Raw genomic sequence first — 20,818 nt, forward strand, 5'->3', positions numbered from 1 at the left:
GGAGAATAGATCCTGCAGGAGTACAACCTGGGTTCAAAGTCTGGCTCTGACATTCAGGATCTGCGTGACCTTAGGCAAGTCCTCCCCTTGCAAAGTGGTTGTGAGGGTTGAACAGTCTAATAGGGACATGCAAAGCCCCTGGGCGAGCATGGCTGGCACATACTAACCGTCATGTCTGAGATGGTCATTATTATCACACTTGGTTAGTTTTTTGTGTGCTCTGACTTGAGGAAGCCCCAAGAATGAATGTCTAATGGACTCTGCTGGCCCCCTGTTGAAAAAAGGTATTCTAAGTAGACTGAAGCCCTTTGCGAACAGAACCCTTATCTTTTCATCTGTGTTTTCCCAGGCCTGGCAGACCTGGGAATAGTGATAGTGTTGAATGACAGAAGGAGTTTGCTCATCCAAATTAATGTATTATGGGCATGCCATGTTGGATTCTCCCTGGGGATCCATGACCACCGTAGGTCTTTACCATCACATTCTGCCACCCCTAGGTCCCCAGGGTGGATTGGTGCAGGGGACGAGCCTGCAGATGGGGGAGGGTGCCATCATTTTGGAGACAAGACAGCATGGATGACCTTAGGCACATCTTCCTGTCCAAAGCCCTCTCTTGTCCCAATCAGTCACTAAATTTCCCATTGTGCTGTATTATGCAATCCATTGGTTTTTATACTTAACATCATATGCCTTTAAGTTAACTTTTTGGCACTATATGCTTTGTGAAATTCAGTAAACCATGCAGAAATAGCTATATTCAATTCAACCATCTAGATCCATGACCAGCGTTCACAGAAAAAAAAAATCAACAAACATGAAAATAAGCTCAAGATTTGTTGTAATGAAATACAATTTTAAACAATGAGATGTTTTTAACCTACCTGATTAAAACAAACAGTTCGATTATAACCAATATGAGGAGACAGCCACTTTCATATACATTTGATGGCAGCACAGATGACGAGACACACAGTGAAGATCATTTGGATGTTATCCCATCAGGATTTAAAATACACTAACTCTTGCCCCAGCAAGTTCATGTCTTTAATTTATTCCAAAGATGTATTTGCAAAAATATACACAAAAAAGTATGTCAATAATTCTCATTTCAAGGCCAGGCGTAATGGCTTATGCCTGCAATCCCAGCACTTTGGAAGACCAAGGCAGGCAGATCATGAGGTCAGGAGTTCAAGACCAGCCTGGTCAATATGGTGAAACCCCATCTCTATTAAAAATATAAAAAATTAGCTGGGCATGGTGGCACGCACCTGTAGTCCCAGCTATTCGGGAGGCTGAGCAGGAGAATCACTGAACCTGGGAGGCGGAAGTTGCAGTGAGCCGAGATTGTGCCACTGCACTCCAGCCTGGGTGACAGAGCAAGACTCTGTTTCAAAAGAAAGAAAAAACAAAAGAATTCTCGTTTGAGGATTGTGAAGAAAATAGCAAAAAGCCGGGGAAATCAGAATGCTTATCAACTGGTACTATTTATTAATGGGATCAATTTTGGTAGATCCAGTTAAAGGAACTATTTAAAAGAATAAGATGTGTTTATATGTTCTAATTTTGAAGGACAACTTGAAATCCCCCTGCCTTTTCTTTCCTGATCATAACCCTTTTCCTTTGTTTTAAATGCTATCTTGATTACAAATTCATTTCTTTTCATTCTAGCTTTGATATCTGATTATTCATACACAAATTAATATGGTTTAATTTTACCCATTTGAACTTTACAGGAAGGAAATAATACAGTATAAGTTCTGTTGTGTTTGGCTGCTTTCATTCACCATCACATCTCTGAAATTTACCTATGCTCTTGTGGTACAGTCACGCACTATGTGATGATGTTTCAGTCAACACCTGACTGCGTTCATAATGGTAGTCCCATAAGATTATAATACCATATTTTTACTGTGCCGTTTGTTTAGATATGTTTGGATACGCAAATACTTACCACTGGGTTACAACTGCCTACAGTGTTCAGTAGAGTCACATGCCATACAGGTTTGTAGCCTGGGAGCAATGGGCCATACCATAGAGCCAAGGTGTGTAATGGGCTATACCATCTCCATCCCAGTTTGTGTAGGTACAGTCCCACAACAATGAAATCACCTCATGATGATTTCTCATAATATATTCCCGTCGTTAAGTGAGACATGACTATACACTATAGTTGGTTAATTTTCTTTCTTTTTTTTTTCCTTTGAGATGGAGCTTTACCCTTGTCACCCAGGCTGGAGTGCAGTGTTGTGATCTCAGCTCACTGCAACCTCTACCTCCTGGGTTCGAGCAATTCTCCAGCTTCAGCCTCCCGAATAGCTGCAATTACAGATGCTCACCACCATGCCCGGATAATTTTTTTTTTGTCTTTTTAGTAGAGATGGGGTTTCACCTTGTTGGCCAGGCTGGTCTCGAACTCCTGGCCTCAGGTGATCCACCCGCCTCGGCCTCCCAAAGTGCTGAGATTACAAGCGTGAACCACCGCACCCTGCCCAGTTAATTTTCATTGCTGTGTAGGATTATAGCAACTAAATATATCACATTTGTCCACTCTACTCTTTTTTTTTTTTTTTTGAGACGGAGTCTCGCTCTGTCGCCCAGGCTGGAGTGCAGTGGCCGGATCTCAGCTCACTGCAAGCTCCGCCTCCCGGGTTCACGCCATTGTCCTGCCTCAGCCTCCCGAGTAGCTGGGACTACAGGCGCCCGCCACCTCGCCCGGCTAGTTTTTTGTAGTTTTTAGTAGAGACGGAGTTTCACCGGGTTAGCCAGGATGGTCTCGATCTCCTGACCTCGTGATCCGCCCGTCTCGGCCTCCCAAAGTGCTGGGATTACAGGCTTGAGCCACCGCGCCCGGCCAGTCCACTCTACTCTTGATGAGTATTTGTATTGTATTAAGTTTTGGCTAAAAGAAATAATGCTGTGTAGAAGTTTTCTTGTTCATGCATCCTGGTGCACAAAAGCACTCACTTCTGTAGCATATGCATGAGCAGAACTGATGAATCACAAGGTATTCAGATCTTTTACTTTAGTAGATGCTGCCATGCTGTTTTCAGATGCAATTTTGTAAAAGTCAACACTCCCATAAAGCAAAAGCTGAGAGATCCTATTGCTCACTGACACTTGGGCCTATAAGGTTTTTTTTTTTGTTTTTTTGTTTTTTTGTTTTTTTTGAGACAGAGTTTTGCTCTTGTTGCCTAGGCTGGAGTGCAATGGTACGATCTTGGCTCACTGCAACTTCCTCCTCCCAGGTTCAAGAGATTCTCCTGCCTCAGCCTCCTGAGTAGATGGGACTATGGGAGTGTGCCACGACACCCGGCTAATTTTGTATTTTTAGTAGAGATGGAGTTTCTCCATATTGGCCAGGCTGGTCTTGAACTCCCAACCTCAGGTGATCTGCCTGCCTCGGCCTCCCAAGTGCTGGGATTACAGACATGAGCCACTGTGTCCAGCCAGGCCTGTCAGACTTTTAAAATTCTGCCAATCTAAGCGGCGATGTTGAAATAGCTCTTTGAAGTTTTAATTCACATTTCTCTAATTACAAAAGAAATGGAGCATTATTACCTTCATAATTAAAGTGTGTTTTTTCAATTAGAGAAACATAAGATGAAGACCAGGACATACACTGTCAGAGAGATTCTTACATATTTCCATTTCTTTGTCTGAAATGAGATTTTGCTGGGGATTTTGTATTTATTTACACATAGCTTCTGGATGGACATGCACCCTTGTAAGTCCTGGCAAGGTACTTAATTCCTGGGGAAATGCACAGATAATAGGGTATAGCTTTGATATGGAAATCTTTGGCTGCTGGTCGAAAAGTGGTAGTGGAAGTTCTCACACAGTCCCATGACCAGCAGCATCCACATCGCTTGGGAAATCAGCGGGGAAGAAAAATAATCTCAAGAGTTGTATATGGGCCAGGTGCGGTGGTTCAGGCTTGTAAATCCCAGCACTCTGCGAGGCCAAGGTGAGCGGGTCATGAAGTCAAGAGACTGAGACCAGCCTGGCCAACATAGTGAAATCCCATCTCTACTAAAAATATAAAAATTAGCCAGGCATGGTGGTATGTGCCTGTAGTCCCAGCCACTCAGGAGGCTGAGGAAGGAGGATCACTTGAACCCGGGAGGCGGAGGTTGCAGTGAGGTGAGATGGCACCACTGCACTCCAGCCTGGGCAACAGAGCAAGACCCCATCTCAAAAAAAAAAAAAAAAAAGAGTTGCACATGGGGACAGGGCAAGGAGAAGCTGTTTGCTTCAGGTGTGGGACAATTCCCTGGAGGTGGGAACGGAGGGAATAGATCAGCACCTCCATAAAATGACTGCTCATGTTGGTTGATTTACTTCTGAGAGACTTGAGTTTTCCCAGAAATTAAAACAAAAATAATGAGGTGTAAGAGTAGCAGCTTAGGATGAACTGAGAATAGGGTTGGGGATGGATTGATGAGGGGTTAGAGGGGTGCTGTATTCAAGAAAAACAGAGAAAAGAACAACTATCAATAACTATCAATAGGTAGTTTTTTACCCTCATCCTCCTCCCACAGTCCACCCTCAAGAAGGCCCCAGTATCTGTTGTTCCATGCTTTGTGTCCATGTACAATGTTTAGCTCTCACTTATAAATGAGAACATGCAGTATTTGGTTTTCTGTTCCTGTGTTCATTTGCTTAGGATAATGACCTCCAGAACAAACGCTGGATCTGGAAAGGCAGCAGCAGGCTTCCTCAGAACAAGTCCTGCTCCAGCCTCACATGCATTTTCCAAGTCAAGGATGTGTTCCCCACCTTATATTCATCCAGCCAAACGTGCACCAGTCTTAGGTAGTTATGTATCGTGGCACTGATGACTGCAGAAGTTTTTCTCGTCTGTTTCTTACTGATATGTCCTACTCGAGAGCAGGGGATTATAAAGAGTTGGCCTCCACACATCCAGATCTAGGCATAAGAAGAATAAAAAACATATGAATGCATTATTACTGGTAATAGGCAACTGCTTTTAAACAAATATAATGGCCAGGTGTGGTGGCTCATGCCTGTAATCCCAGCCCTTTGGGAGGCTGAGGCAGGCAGATCACCTGAGGAAGGGAGTTAAGTTTAAGACCAGCCTGGCCAACATGGTGAAACCCCGTCTCTACTAAAAATACAAAAATTAGCTGGGCGTGGTGGCAGGTGCCTGTAATCCCAGCTACTTGGGAGGCTGAGGCAGGAGAATCACTTGAACCTGGGAGGCAGAGGTCGTGAGCCAAGATCGTGCCACTGTACTCCAGCCTGGGCAATACAGCGAGACTCCATCTCAAAAACAAAAAAAAAAACCACCACCACCACCACCCATAAAAATGGCTAATTATTACAACAGCCTTATAATTCAGATTCTGTGATTATTCCCATTTTACAGATGAGGAAACTAACACATTGGTTAACAAGTTTGCCCAATGACACAGAAGTTTCACAGCAGAGTGCAAGGTTCAAATTTAGAAAGCCTGACTGAGAGCCAGCAATGAAGACAAAGGGGTTCTGCCTCTCTCATAATTACCTACAGGAATTGCTGGATGTAGGCAAGAAACAAGAGAAATGCTAATCATGACTGAATTCAATTATTCATCTTTTTTAATACCTAAAACTCCTTATGTTGCTCACTTTTAATCACTATTAATTTTACTACACAAAAGTAAAATATAGCCATTGAAAACTTGGCAAATACAGGAAAGCACACAGAAGAAAACATAATTCACTTCTTGTCCTAACATTCTGAGTAAGTCAATATTAACCCAGATACATAGGTAAACTCATGTAGACACAACAACATTAAGATAACTTGCTTTTTTTTCATTTGATGGTGTATGAAATTATTTTCGAAGTCTTAAGTTGTTTGGACATTTTGGTAGCTTCTGATTTTTATTATTAAAAATAATACCCCAAAGAACATGCTTATGATATAAATCTTTTGCACCTGATTTCTCATCTTACAGTACACTTGCCATAACTCTTGTTTAATTACTCTAACCACTCCATGAGTAGTTCTCACACCAGCACAACTCAGCCATTCTGGCTAAGCCTAGAAGAACCACTTTAGCGATACAATGGATTATGAGAAATAACTATTGCTTGTTGTTTTAAGGCACTGTGTTTTGGAATGGTTTGTTATACAGCAAAAGCTAGCTGATCCATGAAGGAGCATTTTCCTCCTAACACCAGTTTTGTTTTTTTTTCTTTCCAACTTACATTTTCAGTTCAAGGGTACATGTGTATGTGTGTTACGTGGGTAAAATGCATGTCTGCGGGTTTAGAGCACAGATTATTTCATCACCCTGGTAATGAGCACTGTACTCACTAGGTAATTTTTTATCCTCACCCTCATCCCACAATCCACCCTCAGGAAGGCCCCAGTATCTGTCGTTCCCTGCTTTGTGTCCGTGTACAATGTTTAGCTGTCACTTATAAATGAGAACATGCAGTATTTGGTTTTCTGTTCCTGTGTTAATTGGCTTAGGATAATGACCTCCAGCTCCATCCATTTTGCTGCAAAGGACATGATTTTATTATTTTTCAATGGCTGTGTAACATTCCATGGTATATCCGTAACACATTTTCTTTATCCAATCCACTGACTTTTGTTTTTGTTTTTGTTTTTTTGAGACTGAGTCTTGCTCTGTCATCCAGCCTGGATGCCCCACCATCCAGGTTCAAGCAATTCTTGTGCCTAAGCCTCCTGAGTAGCTGGGATTACAGGCACACACTGCCACACCTGGCTAATTTTTGTATTTTTGGTGGAGACGGGGTTTCACCATGTTGGTCAGGCTGGTCTTGAACTCCTGACCTCAAGTGATCTGCCCACCTTGGCCTCCCAAAGTGCTGGAATTAGAGGCATGAGTCACCGTGCCTGGCCCCAGTCCACTGTTGATGGGCATCTAAGTTGATTCCATGTCTTCGTTATTATGGAAAGTGCTGCAGTGACCATATGTATGCATGTGTCTTTATGGTAGAACAATGTATATTCCTTTGGGTATATACCCAGTAATGGGATTGCTGGGTCAAATGCTAGTTCTGTTTTAAATTCTTTGAGAAATCTCCCAACTGTTTTCCACAATGGTTGAACTAATTTACACTCCCACAGCAGGATATAAACATTCCCTTCTCTTCACAGCCTCGCCAGCATCTGTTATTTTTTTGACTTTTTAATAATCGCCATCCTGACTGGCTAACACCAGTTTTATTTACTCAAGTAAATAAGACCTCTGCCCACTTAGTTGGTCATTCCAGAAACTTGGTGTGATAGATTGAAACCTTGTTCAATAAACAGCTCATTCCTCGTCCCTCACCTTGGGGCACAGCGCGTTTCCCTGACCGACTGAATTTGGGCTTCTCTGTTCGACACATTTGGCCAATGGATCGTGAGCACACGTCACGCGTGCAGAGGTGTAAATGTGCTGTGTGGTTTGGCTTGACTTTTGAATTCCTGCCATTCAGCGTGAGAAGAATATGCTGTGAGTCGCTGCTACTCCTAGAATGATAATCAGATCTGGATCCCATTCAGAGACTAGAGCCAGCCCAACAACCTCTGTTCTGAGGCAGAGCCACTTTGGCCAACCATGGACAGATGAAAGAAAAAGTAAACGCTTATTGCTCCCAACCACTCAGTTTTGAGGTAGTTTATTACCTAACATGGTGGCAATAGCTGACTACTGCTGTGACAGTAACTGTCTGATTCCTAAAACTCTTGGGAATAGAAATTCTGAGCAGATGGGCCAAGGGTAACCCACTGAGGTACTGGAGTGTTCCAGGCAGAGAGGGAGAAGAGTGTTGAGTGCCTTTCCTAATTCTCCCTCATGCAGGTGTTTGCGAATTTGCTTGACTATTTCTCTACTACAGAACACATGGTTTGTTTTCACACCACAGCATCAAGGAGAGTTAGCAACCTTGGGTGGAATCTAAACTGGCATTGATATCTAAGAGGTTCAGCATGGGGGAGAGGCAGAGAAAAGGGTTTCTCTAGGGATAATCTTTCAAGTGCAGGGCGAGGCCCCAGTTCCTGGAGCAGCACAGCTTGCCAGCATCTGGGGATGGCAGGATAGACTGCAGGTGTGGGGGAGATCGGGTGAACCAAGACTGCAGATTGTTGGGACTGTTTGAGGCCAGCCTCTGCTTTGCCAGGAAAATTGAAATGCCATGTTGAAGCTCAGTTAGGAGAACCATTCAGAGACTAGAAGTGAACCTGTAGCTTTGTGGGCATCCACGAACCATCACTTTCCACGAGCAAGAGTAGCACCGAGTTCAGGGCAACTAAAAAAAAATTCAGAGCATTGGAGGCTTCCAATCCATTGCCAGCCTCAGATGGAAGTGACTTAGAAAGAGGGTAGAACTGAGCTGGTGGGGTCTCAAGACCTGAAGCTGAGCAGACAGCATGAGGCAGGAAACGACAGGTTAGGAGCAGAGTGCTTACAAGTTCCGTGAATTTGGGCAAGTTACTCAACCTCTCTGTGGTTCAGTTTCTTCACTACAAGTCGGAGATAATGGTGGTACTTACCTTACAGGTTTGTTAGGAGGATTAAATGGGTTAATATCTATAAGATTTTAGAGCAGTGCATGTCAGATATAAGAACTTGTTAAAATACATTTTATCCTTTACATGTATCTTAAATGTGAGTTCTTTAGGGAAGTCATCTAAGACACATACATCCCCCAAGAGAAGGCTAGGTTCTCCTTTTAGAGGGTCCCATAATACTCTGTATTTCTCTATTGCACTTATCAAAAATAATTTTTTTGCTTTTTGAGTCGGAGTCTCGCTCTATCTCCCAGGTTGGAATGCAGTGGCATGATCTTGGCTCACTGCAACCTCCACCTCCCAGGTTCAAGCGATTCTCGTGCCTCAGCCTCCTGAGTAGCTGGGATTACAGACATGCACCATCATGCCCAGCTAGTTTTTGTATTTTTAGAAGAGACAGGGTTTCACCATGTTAGCCAGGCTGGTCTCGGACTCCTGACCTCAGGTGATCCGTCTACCTCGGCCTTCCAGATTGTTGGGATTATAGGCGTGAGCCACTGCACCTGGGCCAAAAACAAAATTAAATATCTGATAATTTCACCCTACACAATAGATAGAAGGTTCATGACATTAGAAGCCATTTTTGGCCGGACCCGGTGGCTCCCGCCTGTAATCCCAGCACTTTGGGAGGCTGAGGTGGGCAGACCACGAGGTCAGAAGATCAAGACCATCCTGGCCAACATAGTGAAACCCCATCTCTACTAAAAGACAAACAAGTAGCCAGGCGTGGTGGTGTGCTTCTGTAGTACCAACTACTCGGGAGGCTGAGGCAAGGGAATCGCTTGAACCTGGGCGGCGGAGATTGCAGTGAGCCAAGATCACACTACTGCACTCCAGCCTGGCAACAGAGCAAGACTCAAAAAAAAAAAAGCCACTTTTGTATTGTGTGCCGCTGTATTTTAGCACCCAGCACAGTGCTTCATACATATCAGTACTCAATACATACTGTTGCATGGATGAATTAATGAAGACTGTGTCTTCTTCTCAATGATCAGCATACAGCACAGTTTGACTCAAAGGAGGTGCTCCTTAAATGAGGGCTAGATTGAGCTTAAATATTACTCTCAAGAGATAGTCCTAAACCGAAACTATAGAGTTGGATATTATCATGATGCAGGTATTAGTTACAGCCATGGGGATTGATGCAAGTATCCTACTAAAAATATTAACAAGGGTGTAGCACAGACCCTCGGCAATCAGAGTAGATGTGCCCTGCCAAGTGCTATTCCCTTAGTTACTGGAACATGGGAAGGTCCAGAGAGCCTGGACCTATGGTTGGGCTACAAGTGGAAGGTATTTGGCTGGCTCTGAGTAGAGGGTTTTTCACACCAGATGCAGAAAGACTGCGTTATGTTAACAACCAGCATGGCTTCACAGGTGCAGAGGACCTGGATGCTGGCCCTGAGCCCTGAAGAGCACATGGTGTAAGAAGCAAAGTCTGACAAGGATGGAAACTTTGGGGACACCTGTGTCTAACTGATGAGCAGCAGCAGAAATTCCTGCAAAGGAAACTGAGAACAACTGAGTGTGGAAAGCAATCCAGGAATACTGTTCTAACATCCAAGAAAACTTCTGGAAAAGACAGTTTATAGTGTCAGATGCTGCAATGACCTCAGACAGATGGAAGATCAAAAGCCATCCATTAAGGACATCAACGTGAAACTGGTGGCAGTTCCTGGAACGATGTCACAGAAAGCTGAGGGCCTTCTAGGATGTCGATTTACTGGAATGAGGAGTAAACGAGAAATGAAGAGGTGTATGCAGGTGCGGAGATCGTTCTTCCTCAGGAAAGACAAGGTTACTTGTCGTGGTTAGTGACAGCTGCCGGTGTCAAGAGACTATTTCAGCTACTTATTAATTTACATATTTCTTTATAAAAAGACACCCAAGTATACTTAAAAGATACGACGGGCCATCAGGAAAGGTGCCATTGAAATATTGGAGTAGGAATAATTGATGTTCAAATAATAGTTGTCATTTGCTATGTATAGGGAATGTAGGGCCAGAAGAAGGAATATACTGACTCTCCACCTCTGCCTGTATAATACACAAAACTGATCACGTTATTAGATCATGAAAGGAGGGAAACTCCTTGAGCCATTTTCTTAGAGTGCAATATAATAAAACAAGGAATAACCAACCAAACAGAATAAAATGTGCCAAAGGCATGTGCGTTATGAAATAATGCCCTGGTCCAAAGGGAACTTGAGAATGAAAAAAACAAAGCAAAAAAAAAAAAAAAAAAAAACCAACAAGCTTAAGAGGGACCATCAAATAGAGGCTTGGAGGAAACGATATTGTTCTAGATATTTTTATATGCATAATCAAGTATCTGAAGCATTATGAAAGAAGTCTGCTTGGGAACCTTAAAAGTGAACAAATAACTGGCCAAAAGAAGGAAGGAAAAGAGAGAGAAAATAAAATCCAAAACAGAAAAAATTGGAAAAAACAACTACTGAGACAGTAAAAATAATAGATTTAAAATATTATATTAATGTGATATACCATACATCAGAAATAACAAAACATATGGTATAAGAACCTAATATTTTTAAATTAAATATATTTATTTTAAGAAGTAGAGGCTAGGCACAGTAGCTCACACCTATAATCCCAGTGCTTTGGGAGGCCAGGATGGGAGGATTACTTGAGCCCAGGAGTTCAAGACCAACCTGGGCAACATAGCGAGACCCCATCTCCTTTAAAAAAAAAAAAAAAAAGGAGAGATGAGGGTCTTGCTATGTTTCCGAGGCTGGTCTTGAACTTCTGGCTTCAAATAATCCATCTGCCTCAGCGTCCCAAAGTGCTGGGATTACAGGTATGAGCCACCACACCAGGCCAATAATCTAATATTAAATGTTTTCCATTTTTACAAGAAGCCCCATAAATTGTTTATTGCATGTGCCACTGGAATGGTATGGGATGTTCATGTAGGAAAATTTAGCATAATTACCACAGCATTGTATGTGACAAAGTTAGGTTTCACTCTCTATAGTTATTTTAAAAATAAAATCTGAATTACCCTTAGTGAAAGTTCCAAATTTTCTCCTCCCCAGAAATCCATATCCTTGTCATACTGTCCAATTTCATTAAAATAATGCCGACGTATAGCAAAAATTCCTCCAGACATTGCAGGTGACCTAGAAAGGGGACATAAATATGAAATTAATTTCACAGAGAAAGTCATTCTGTATTCTCCTCAAAATTATATTGAATTAGTAATAACTTATAGTTTAAAATGAGAAAACAGGCCAGGTGTGGAGGCTCATGCCTGTAATCCCAGCACTTTGGGAGGCCGAGGCGGGTGGATTACGATTTCAGGAGATCGAGACCATCCTGGCTAACACGGTGAAACCCCATCTCTACTAAAAATACAAAGAATTAGCCAGGTGAGGTGGCACGCGCCTGTAGTCCCAGCTACTTGGGAGGCTGAGGCAGGAGAAATGCTTGTACCTGGGAGGCGGAGGTTGCACTGAGCTGAGATCGTGCCACTGCACTCCAGCCTGGGATGACAGAGCGAGACTCTGTCTCAAAAAAAAAAAAAAAAAGAGAAAACAATACTAAAATTATCTTATTATACATTTAAGTATATAAAATTACCAAAAACCACAACTAACAAAAGTAGGCAGTAACTTTTACTTAGCTCTCACCAAAATATGTATGCGATATATTCTAAATGTTTTCGTAATGAGAAGGAAAATGACATTTGGAATATGAGTTTCCCATGAGGATGACAATTGAACTGGGTAGCAGGGTTCAGAGCTCTCCCTTTCTAAAGATATTAGGTGAATTGTAATATTTACTTCTGGACAAACCATAATATTAAAAAGCATCTTGTTTTGTCCACCAATAGTAGGGCCAAATAATACCAAACTAAGTCATTTGAAAATAGTCACAGCTGGGTGCGGTGGCTCACACGTGTAATCCCAACACTTGGGAGGTCGACGTAGGAGGATTGCTTTAGGTCAGGAGTTTAAGACCAGCCTGCCCAACATGGGGAAACTCCATCTCTACTAAAAATACAAAAATTAGCCAGATGTGGTTGCCTTCACCTGTAAATCCCAGCTACCTGGGATGCTGAGGCATGAGAATCACCTGAACGTGGGAGGCAGAGGCTGCAGTGAGCTGAGATCATGCCACTGCACTCCAGCCTGGGCGAGAGAGTGAGAATCTGTCTAAAAAAGCATATACTGAGCACCTATGTTTTAGGGATATGAGTCACTCAACACACAAAGCAAGACCCATGTGTAGGGGAAAGGGTAGGGAGACCAATTAGAGGGGCAACAGTGGTCCCAGAGAAAAATAATGGGATCCTGGATAAGAATGCAGCAATGGAGATGGTAAGATGCGGTTGAATTCCTGGTATATTTTGGAGACAGAGCTAACAGATTTGCTTATGGGTGGGGTGTGGGTGTTGGAGGAAGAGAAGACACAAGGCTGACTCCAGTGTTTTTGGCCTGCACACCAGATGGACGGAATTGCCGTGCACTGAGATGAGAAACACTATGGGTGGAGCAGGTTTTTGGCAGGAAGATTCTCTTCGGGGTATGTTTGAGATGTCTATTTGGCATTCAAGTGGGGCTATGAAGTAGGTAGTTGGATGCAGTTGGATACATGAGTGTGGAGTTCTGAGAGAGGTCAGGGCTGGAGACATCCTCAGGGAGTCATGGATGAGGTGGATGAGAATCACTGTGTGAGTGAGTGGAGAAGCATAGTGGACCAGCCCTGAGCCCTGGGTGCTTCAACATTGACAGTTGAGAGGAGGAGAGGAACTGGCAAAGGAGATAGGAAGGAGCAACCAGGGATGGAGGAGAAGGACCAGGAAACTCTGGTTCCCTGGAGGCCTAGGGAGACATGGGTGTCCAAGAGAAGGGCGTGGCCAGCAGCATCCTACATGGTGGCTGGATCAGCGAGATAAGGACTGGAACTGAGCACTGGGCTGAACCAGAGAAGGTCATGAACAAGTCTTAACTGTGAATGGCAGGGGGCGAAGCCTGATGGAAGTGAGTTTAAGGGAATTGGAGATAGTGATGGACAAATCTTTCTAAGGCTTTAATACGAAAGAGAGAAAAGAGGATGTAACTGACAGGAAGTAGGGTCAAAATAAGGTGGTTTTGATGTTGCAATTGGCAGAGATAACAGGATAACTGTATTCTGATAGGAATGTTCCTACCGGGTGCACTGGGCAATGTGCGTCACGTCTGGTGCAGTAGGTGCTGTATATCCTGTCTGGTGTGCTGGGTAACATGCGTTCTATCTGGCACTGGTACACTAGAAGGAGACTGTGATTCCAGGCAGCCCAGAAAGCCTGGAAGGAAATGCTCACTCCCCTGCCATAGCACTGTCCTGATCGTCTATTTTTACCTGCCTGACCTCCCCTCTAGACTATACACATTTGAGGACTGGGATCGTGTTTCCTATCAATACAATGCCTGCCACATGATAGGTCATCAATAAATACTCATTAAATTTACAAATTAAGTAATTTCACAAAACAGTTTTTTTTTAAAGTTATGCCGTTTTGTACCATTGAAAATAGGGTGAAAAGATGTGTGGCTCAAAGGATTCAAGTTATATCTTCCTTTCAGGGGAGAAAGTGTTCACTCTAAAAATCTTGAAGTCACTGTGTGTGTGTGTATGTGTGTGCCGGCACGCATGTGCATGTATGTGTGTGTCTGTCTCAGCAGGAGAAAGGTCGGGTAGTGGTTAGTAAAGGCTGTAGTCTGAGACAGCAGGGAGAAAGTGAAAGGGCTTTGCTCTGCCCTTAAAAAAGGGCAGGGGGCCCAGGGGAAAGGACATGATCCTTGGTCATGGTGATGCCTGCATGTCAGGGAGTTGGGGAGGTCTTGAGTTATCATTGGCATGAGCCCTAGGCATGATTTTTTTCTTTTTTTTTTTTTTTTGTAAGTTTTCCAAAACTCATTGCACCTAGCTTATTTGGTCATCATTAGAACTATGGGAAAAATGTATCTTCAGATACGAATGCTAATTAATACTATGATTAATATGTAACAGATGCTGGCGAGGATAAGCAGAAAAGGGAACGCTTGCACACTGTTGGTAGGAATGTAAATTAGCACATCTATGGAAAACAGTACAGAGATTTCTCAAAGAATTAAAAGTAGCACTACCATTCGATCCAGCATTCCCACTATTGGGTATCTTCCCAAAAGGAAAGAAATCATTTATATCAAAAAGATACCTGCCATTGTATGTTTATCACAGCATTATTCACAATTGTAAAGTCATGGGATCAACCTAAGTGTCCCTCAGTGGATGATTGGATAAAGAAAATATGGTATATGTACACAATGGAATACTATTCAACCATAAAAAAGAATTAAATTATGTCTTTGGCTGCAACATGGATGGAACTGGAGGCCATTATCTTAAGTGAAACAATTCAGAAACAGAAGGAGAAATACACATGCTCTCATTTTTAAGTGGGAGTTAAATAATGTGTATACATCGACATAGAGTGTGGACTGACAGGCACTGGAGACAGAAGCGTGGGGACAAGAGGGCAGTGGATGACAAGAAGTGACTTAATGGGTATGGTGTACAATGTTTGAGTGGTGGATACTTGAAAAGTCCAGACTTCACCACTAGGGAATATAACCATGTAACAAAATTGCCCTTGTACCCCTTATATTTATACAAATAATAAAACAATAAAATAATAAAATAAAATTTATTTTTTCTTTTAACCTTTAAAAAATAACTTCTTTTTTCTTATACATATTATTATATATTTTAGTGTAACATATGATTATATGTAATATGTATAACATATATTACATATAATATGTACATATATAATCACACAAAAGTATCATACTAACAGAACATTTTTTATGGTTTGATTTTTAAATTTAACATGTGAGAAGTTTTCTTCCTAGTTAATTAGCCCTTGAAAACTTTACTTTTAATGGTTATGTGATAGTCCATAAAAATGAAGATACTTTTTTACCCATCTCAATAGTATTGAATATTTATGTTGTTTTCAGCTTTTTATTAATATAAATATTGACACACTATATACATCTCCTTGCTTATTTCTGACTCTTTTCAAATAAAATCAAGTGGATTACTGCATCAAAGAATAAGGATATTTATAAGATTCTTAATTTGCATTGCCAAATTGTTTTCAAAAAGGATGAACCGATGTATATACACATGAGCCGTGTATTAGAATTCTAAACATTTTACCATTTAGCAAATAAATATTAGAAATACAGTTTCCATGTTGAATATCAGTTATTTTTACATTAGAGCCTAAACATGTTTTATATGTGAGATGGAAATATTACAAAAATTATAAACCAAATTTGTGTAATTGGAACACCATAGCTATTTTTTTACTCAAAGTAACTTTATTTAAAATCATTTTGAGATAACTTAAAAGATTAATGCTGTGTTTTATTTTTATTGAGATTTCTACCTATTACATTTTATTAAAATAAAGTACACCCTTGTTCTGAAGTCTGTGACAATACCCTATCTAATGTTGATATTGATCAGTTCACTTCCTCTGTGTCAAGCCTTCGGCTATGTGTTTTACATGTATTGGCTCATTTAATCCCCCCGACAATCCTAAGAGACATGTGTTAATTATTACTGTCACTGTTTTACAGATGAGGACATTGAAGCTGAGAGAGGTAACTGTGCCAACTGAGGGCTGTCTTTATGTACAATTCCAGACATGCTATTGACCTTATGGTCTTTATGTAAACAGTATCTCCTGGATATGTGCAGTGCACAGCTGGTGCAACTGTACATGGCAGCCCTAAACCGCTAACAAATGATGGAGTCCCTCCTGCAAACTAGGTCTCTTTGACTTGAGCTTTTAGTCAAAATTAAATATTGCTCCTCAGAGTCATGATTGAATCCATATAGGATTGTGTTCAGTACCAGCAAATCAAAGAGTTAAAGATCATGTGAAGATAAATGTCATATCACATTACATATTGAGTACTACGTGATTCTACTGACAATAATTGCATTACTGTATTAAAGACTTCTAGAAACAAGTAACAGAACATTTTCATTAAGCCCAAGAACTTGAAAGAATAATCTCTGGAGGTATTTTCCCCCTGGGTCTCAGTACACATATGCTATATTTTTCCAAAACCAGAAGAAATCTCACCGGATTGGTTTAGTAGGTCCTTCTGGTCCATCCATCTCATAAGATAAAACATTATCCCATTTAAATTGTAGGTTCCAGTCAAAAGCTCCCCTTACAACAGGAGAGGGCTTATACTCCAGAGTTCTATCATCAATGACATCTATCAGAGGGCACACCACCATTTTGGGGTCCTTGGCAATGGCATGCAGCAGTGGCTCCAGCCATACTCTGTTCACCTCGCAGTGGCTGTCCAGGAACACCAGAACATCCCCTGGGGAGGCAAGAACAGGGCAATGTTAGTCCACATAGCTGAAAAATATGGCAATCCGAATCAAAGTTCAATGCAATGAATATTTCTTGAGCATTTACTGTGTGTTTGACTCTTACAGCGCTTTCAGTTTCATTGGGAGGAAACAAGAAATACATTATTATGTGCAAAAATATGTGACATCATGTGCTATAGATGTTCAGAGGAAGCCAGTAATTGTGGGTTAGAGAGTGGTTTCGGGGAGAATTCTAAAGGAGCAGGTGGAACTGAACTGGACTTCCATTTTAAAAAATGATTTTAACTTGGTATTGACTGATCAGCTTAAAATTAGCAAATTTTTACTGAGAGGACATCATCTTAGGCATTGAGTTTGGTGCATGGGATGCAGACATGCATTACGACTTTTGCTCTTGAGTTCAAGCTTTTTTTTTTTTTTTTGAGATGGAGTCTTGTTCTATTGCCCAGGCTGGAGTGCAGTGGCATAATCTTGGCTCACTGCAACCTCTGCCTCCCGGATTCAAGCAATTCTCCTGCCTCAGCCTCCCAAGTAGCTGGGATTACAGGTGCCTGCCACCACGCCCAGCTAATTTTTGTATTTTTGGTAGAGACAGGGTTTCACCATGTTGGCCAGGCTGATCTTGAACTCCTGACCTCAGGTGATCTGCCCACCTCAGCCTTTGAGTTCAAGCTTTAGTGGGGACCTATTTTGCTTAGAGGACATGGGAATAATTGGCATAAAGTAAAGAAGGTATATTATTGAAGTACACTAGGTTCCTTCCTAATGTAGAAGGAACCCCAAACTTCAAGTAGCAGAGTTTAGACTTTTTCTTGTAGCCGATGTAAAATCATTAGAAAGTCCCATGTTTCGATCAAGACTTAATATGGCAATAATCCCCATACTAATCTACAGATTCAGTGCAATCCCTACTGCAATCCCAGCTGGCTCTTTTTAAAGAAATTGATCCTAAAAGTCACACGAAAAGGCAAGGGACCTAGATTAGCCAAAATAATTTTGAAAAAAATAAGGTTGAAGGGCTTTCTGATTTCAAGGCTTACTACAAAGTGATAATAATCAAAACAATGTGTCATTGGCATAAGGATAGACACAGAAACCAGAAATAAACCATGTGTCTATGGTCAATTGATTTTTGACAAGGGCCAGGACAATTCAATGGAGAAAGTATAGTCTTTTCAATAAATGGTGCTGAGGCAATGGAATATCCACATGCAAAAGAATGAAGTTAGACCCCTAACTCATATCATACTAAAAATCAAATCAAATGGGTCATAGATCTAAGGTAAGAGCTAAAATTATAAAACTCAGAAGGAAACATAGGCATACATTCATGACCTTAGATGAGGCAATGGTTTCTTAGATATGACACCAAAAATACAGGGGACATAAGAAAAAATAGATATGTTGGAATTTATCAAAAGTAAAAACTTTTGTGCTTAAAAGACACAATCAAGAAAATGAAAAAAATGGCTGGTACGGTGGCTTATGCCTGTAATCCCCGCACGTTGGGAGGCTGAGGCGCGTGGATCACCTGAGGTCAGGAGCTCAAGACCAGCCTGGCTAACGTAGTGAAACCCTGTCTCTATTAAAAATACACAAAAATTTAGCAGGGTGTGGTGGCGGGTGCCTATAATCCCAGCTACTTAGGAGGCTAAGGCAGGAGAATCTCTTGACACCAGGAGGCGGAGGTTGCAGCGAGCCAAGATCATGCCACTGCACTCCAGCCTGGGCGACAGAGCAAGACTCTGTCAAAAAAAGAAAGAGGGGGAGAGGGAGAGAGAGAGAGAGAGAGAGAGAGAGAGAGAATCCACAAAATGGGGGAAAGTATTTTCAAATCATACATCTAATAAAGGACTTGTATGAGTATAAAGAATTCTTACAAGTTAGTAATAAAAAGACAAATAACTTGATTTAAAATGTGCAAGAGATTTGAATAGACATTTTTTCAAAGAAGATATATAAATGACTGATAAGCATGTGAAAAGATGTTCAACATCATTAGTCATCAGAAAAATGTTAATAAAAATCACAACAAGGTATCCCTTTACATCCACTAGGATGGCAAGAATGAAAAAGATAGACAATAGCAAGTGTTGGGGAGGTCGTAGAGAAATTGAAACACTTGTCCAATGCTGTTGGGAATGATGGGTGAGAGGGGAAGAGTACAGGGAGCAGGAAAGTTCTTTCTTGCCTGGACTTGGCACTCTCTGGGCTGAGTTCTCTGAGGGTGTGGCTGGCATAGTAATTTTGAGGACCTCCCTTCCCATCCCTGGTGGTCTCTTGTTGGCAGTTCTCACAAACTGGGCAAGTGCATTCTATTCTGGTGACTCAGTCTGTCTTCTCAGCTCCTTAAGCTCCTGCATTCTGCCTCCAGCTTCTCTGCTGAGACCTGTCCATTCTTCTAGATAGTCCTACCAGACACCATCTAAGATGATCCCTATGGCTCTCTCTCTCCAACACTGCCAAAGCAAACCCTGCCATAAATACAGCTACTAACCTAAAAGCAAGTGTCCTTTGTTCTTCAGCTGGTCACGGTCCTTTTATCCTTTTGATTTTCAGGCAAAAAACTAACATTAGTTCACTTCTCCTCAATCCCAATATATTTCCAATTTTATTGTATCGATGTCTGAGAATGTGCTGAATTCATATCAAGTCTCTCTCACCAGGCTTTGAGCAGTAGCTTTCTCCAAAAATCTCCTTTAATCTCTGACAATATGACTCAATGTGGCTGAGCCATCTCACTGGTTCTCACATCTCTATTTTGAAATGTCTTTATCATGGTCAGTCTAACAACTCACTTTGGAATATTACAGATTTGATTTTCATGCCTCAACCAAAACTGAGCTAAGAAGAGTCCCATTTTTAACACATAAAAGTTTTCATACTATTGGCGGCACACACACAGTTTTATACTTCACATTTTTCACCTAAAATAGCTTCTATAATATTACATAACATGATTAGCATTTTAAAATCATGTCTACTAATTTGATAGGTGAAAAATAACATCTGGTTCTCCTAAGAAGATGTACAAATGGCTAGCAAGCACACGAACAGATGGGCAACATCATTAGTCATTAGGAAAATACAAATCAAAACCAAAGTGAAGGACCACTTCACTTCCATTAGGATGGTGAGAACTTAAAAAATGAAAACTAAGTTTTGGCAAGGATATGGAGAAATTTGAACTCTTACACACTGCGGATGGGAGCGTAAATGGTGCAGTCACTGAAGAAAAGAGCTTGGCAGCTCCCCCAAAAATTAAAGCTGGAATTACCGTAAGACCCAGCAATTCTACTCCTAGGAACATACCAAAAGAATTCAAACAAATGTATGTATGTGCATGGTCACAGCAAAATTGACAACAGCGAAAAGATGGAAACAGCCCAAATGCCCATCAATGGATGAATGGAGAAACAAACTGTGGTATATCACAGAATGGAATATTATTCAACCATAAAAAAGGAAGGAAGTACTGACACATCCACCGTGTGGATGAACCTCAAAAATATCATGCTAAGTGAAAGAAGCCCAATGCAAAAAGTTACATATTATATGATTCCGTTGATATGAAATATCTAGAAAGAGATAGAACACAGACTGGTGGTTGCCAAGGACTGGAGGGAAGAAGCTGCTTAATGGGTAAGATTTTCTTTTCAGGTAATTAAAATGTCTTGGAGTTAGAGGTCATGGCTATACAACATTGTGAAGGTGTGAAATACTACTCAATTGTTCATTTAAAAATGATTAGTTTTATGTTAATCTCACCTCAATTTTAAAAATCTGGTTAAATTTTCTTTTAAATTACTGGTGAGGTTGAATTGTCCATGATTTGCCATTTGTAAATGAAATTTTCATGTCCTTTGCCTATTGGAG

The 20,818-nt window shown here is 41.3% G+C and overlaps 1 protein-coding gene across 2 annotated transcripts in view; it reads right to left on the reverse strand.

The window, feature by feature from the left end:
- Positions 1 to 20,818, reverse strand: part of LOC105474926 (polypeptide N-acetylgalactosaminyltransferase like 5) — a 65,132-nt gene that overhangs the window by 682 nt on the left and 43,632 nt on the right. For both annotated transcript variants that reach the window (XM_071094220.1, XM_071094221.1), the window contains 3 exons: positions 16,680 to 16,929; positions 11,556 to 11,673; positions 4,777 to 4,926 (listed from right to left, as the gene is read on the reverse strand). In XM_071094220.1, the coding sequence (XP_070950321.1) occupies positions 4,777 to 4,926; positions 11,556 to 11,673; positions 16,680 to 16,929 (518 nt within the window). The remainder of the gene's footprint in view (positions 1 to 4,776; positions 4,927 to 11,555; positions 11,674 to 16,679; positions 16,930 to 20,818) is intronic.

The sequence above is a fragment of the Macaca nemestrina genome, chromosome 4 (assembly GCF_043159975.1).
Source record: "Macaca nemestrina isolate mMacNem1 chromosome 4, mMacNem.hap1, whole genome shotgun sequence".
NCBI classification, from domain to species: Eukaryota; Metazoa; Chordata; class Mammalia; order Primates; family Cercopithecidae; genus Macaca; species Macaca nemestrina.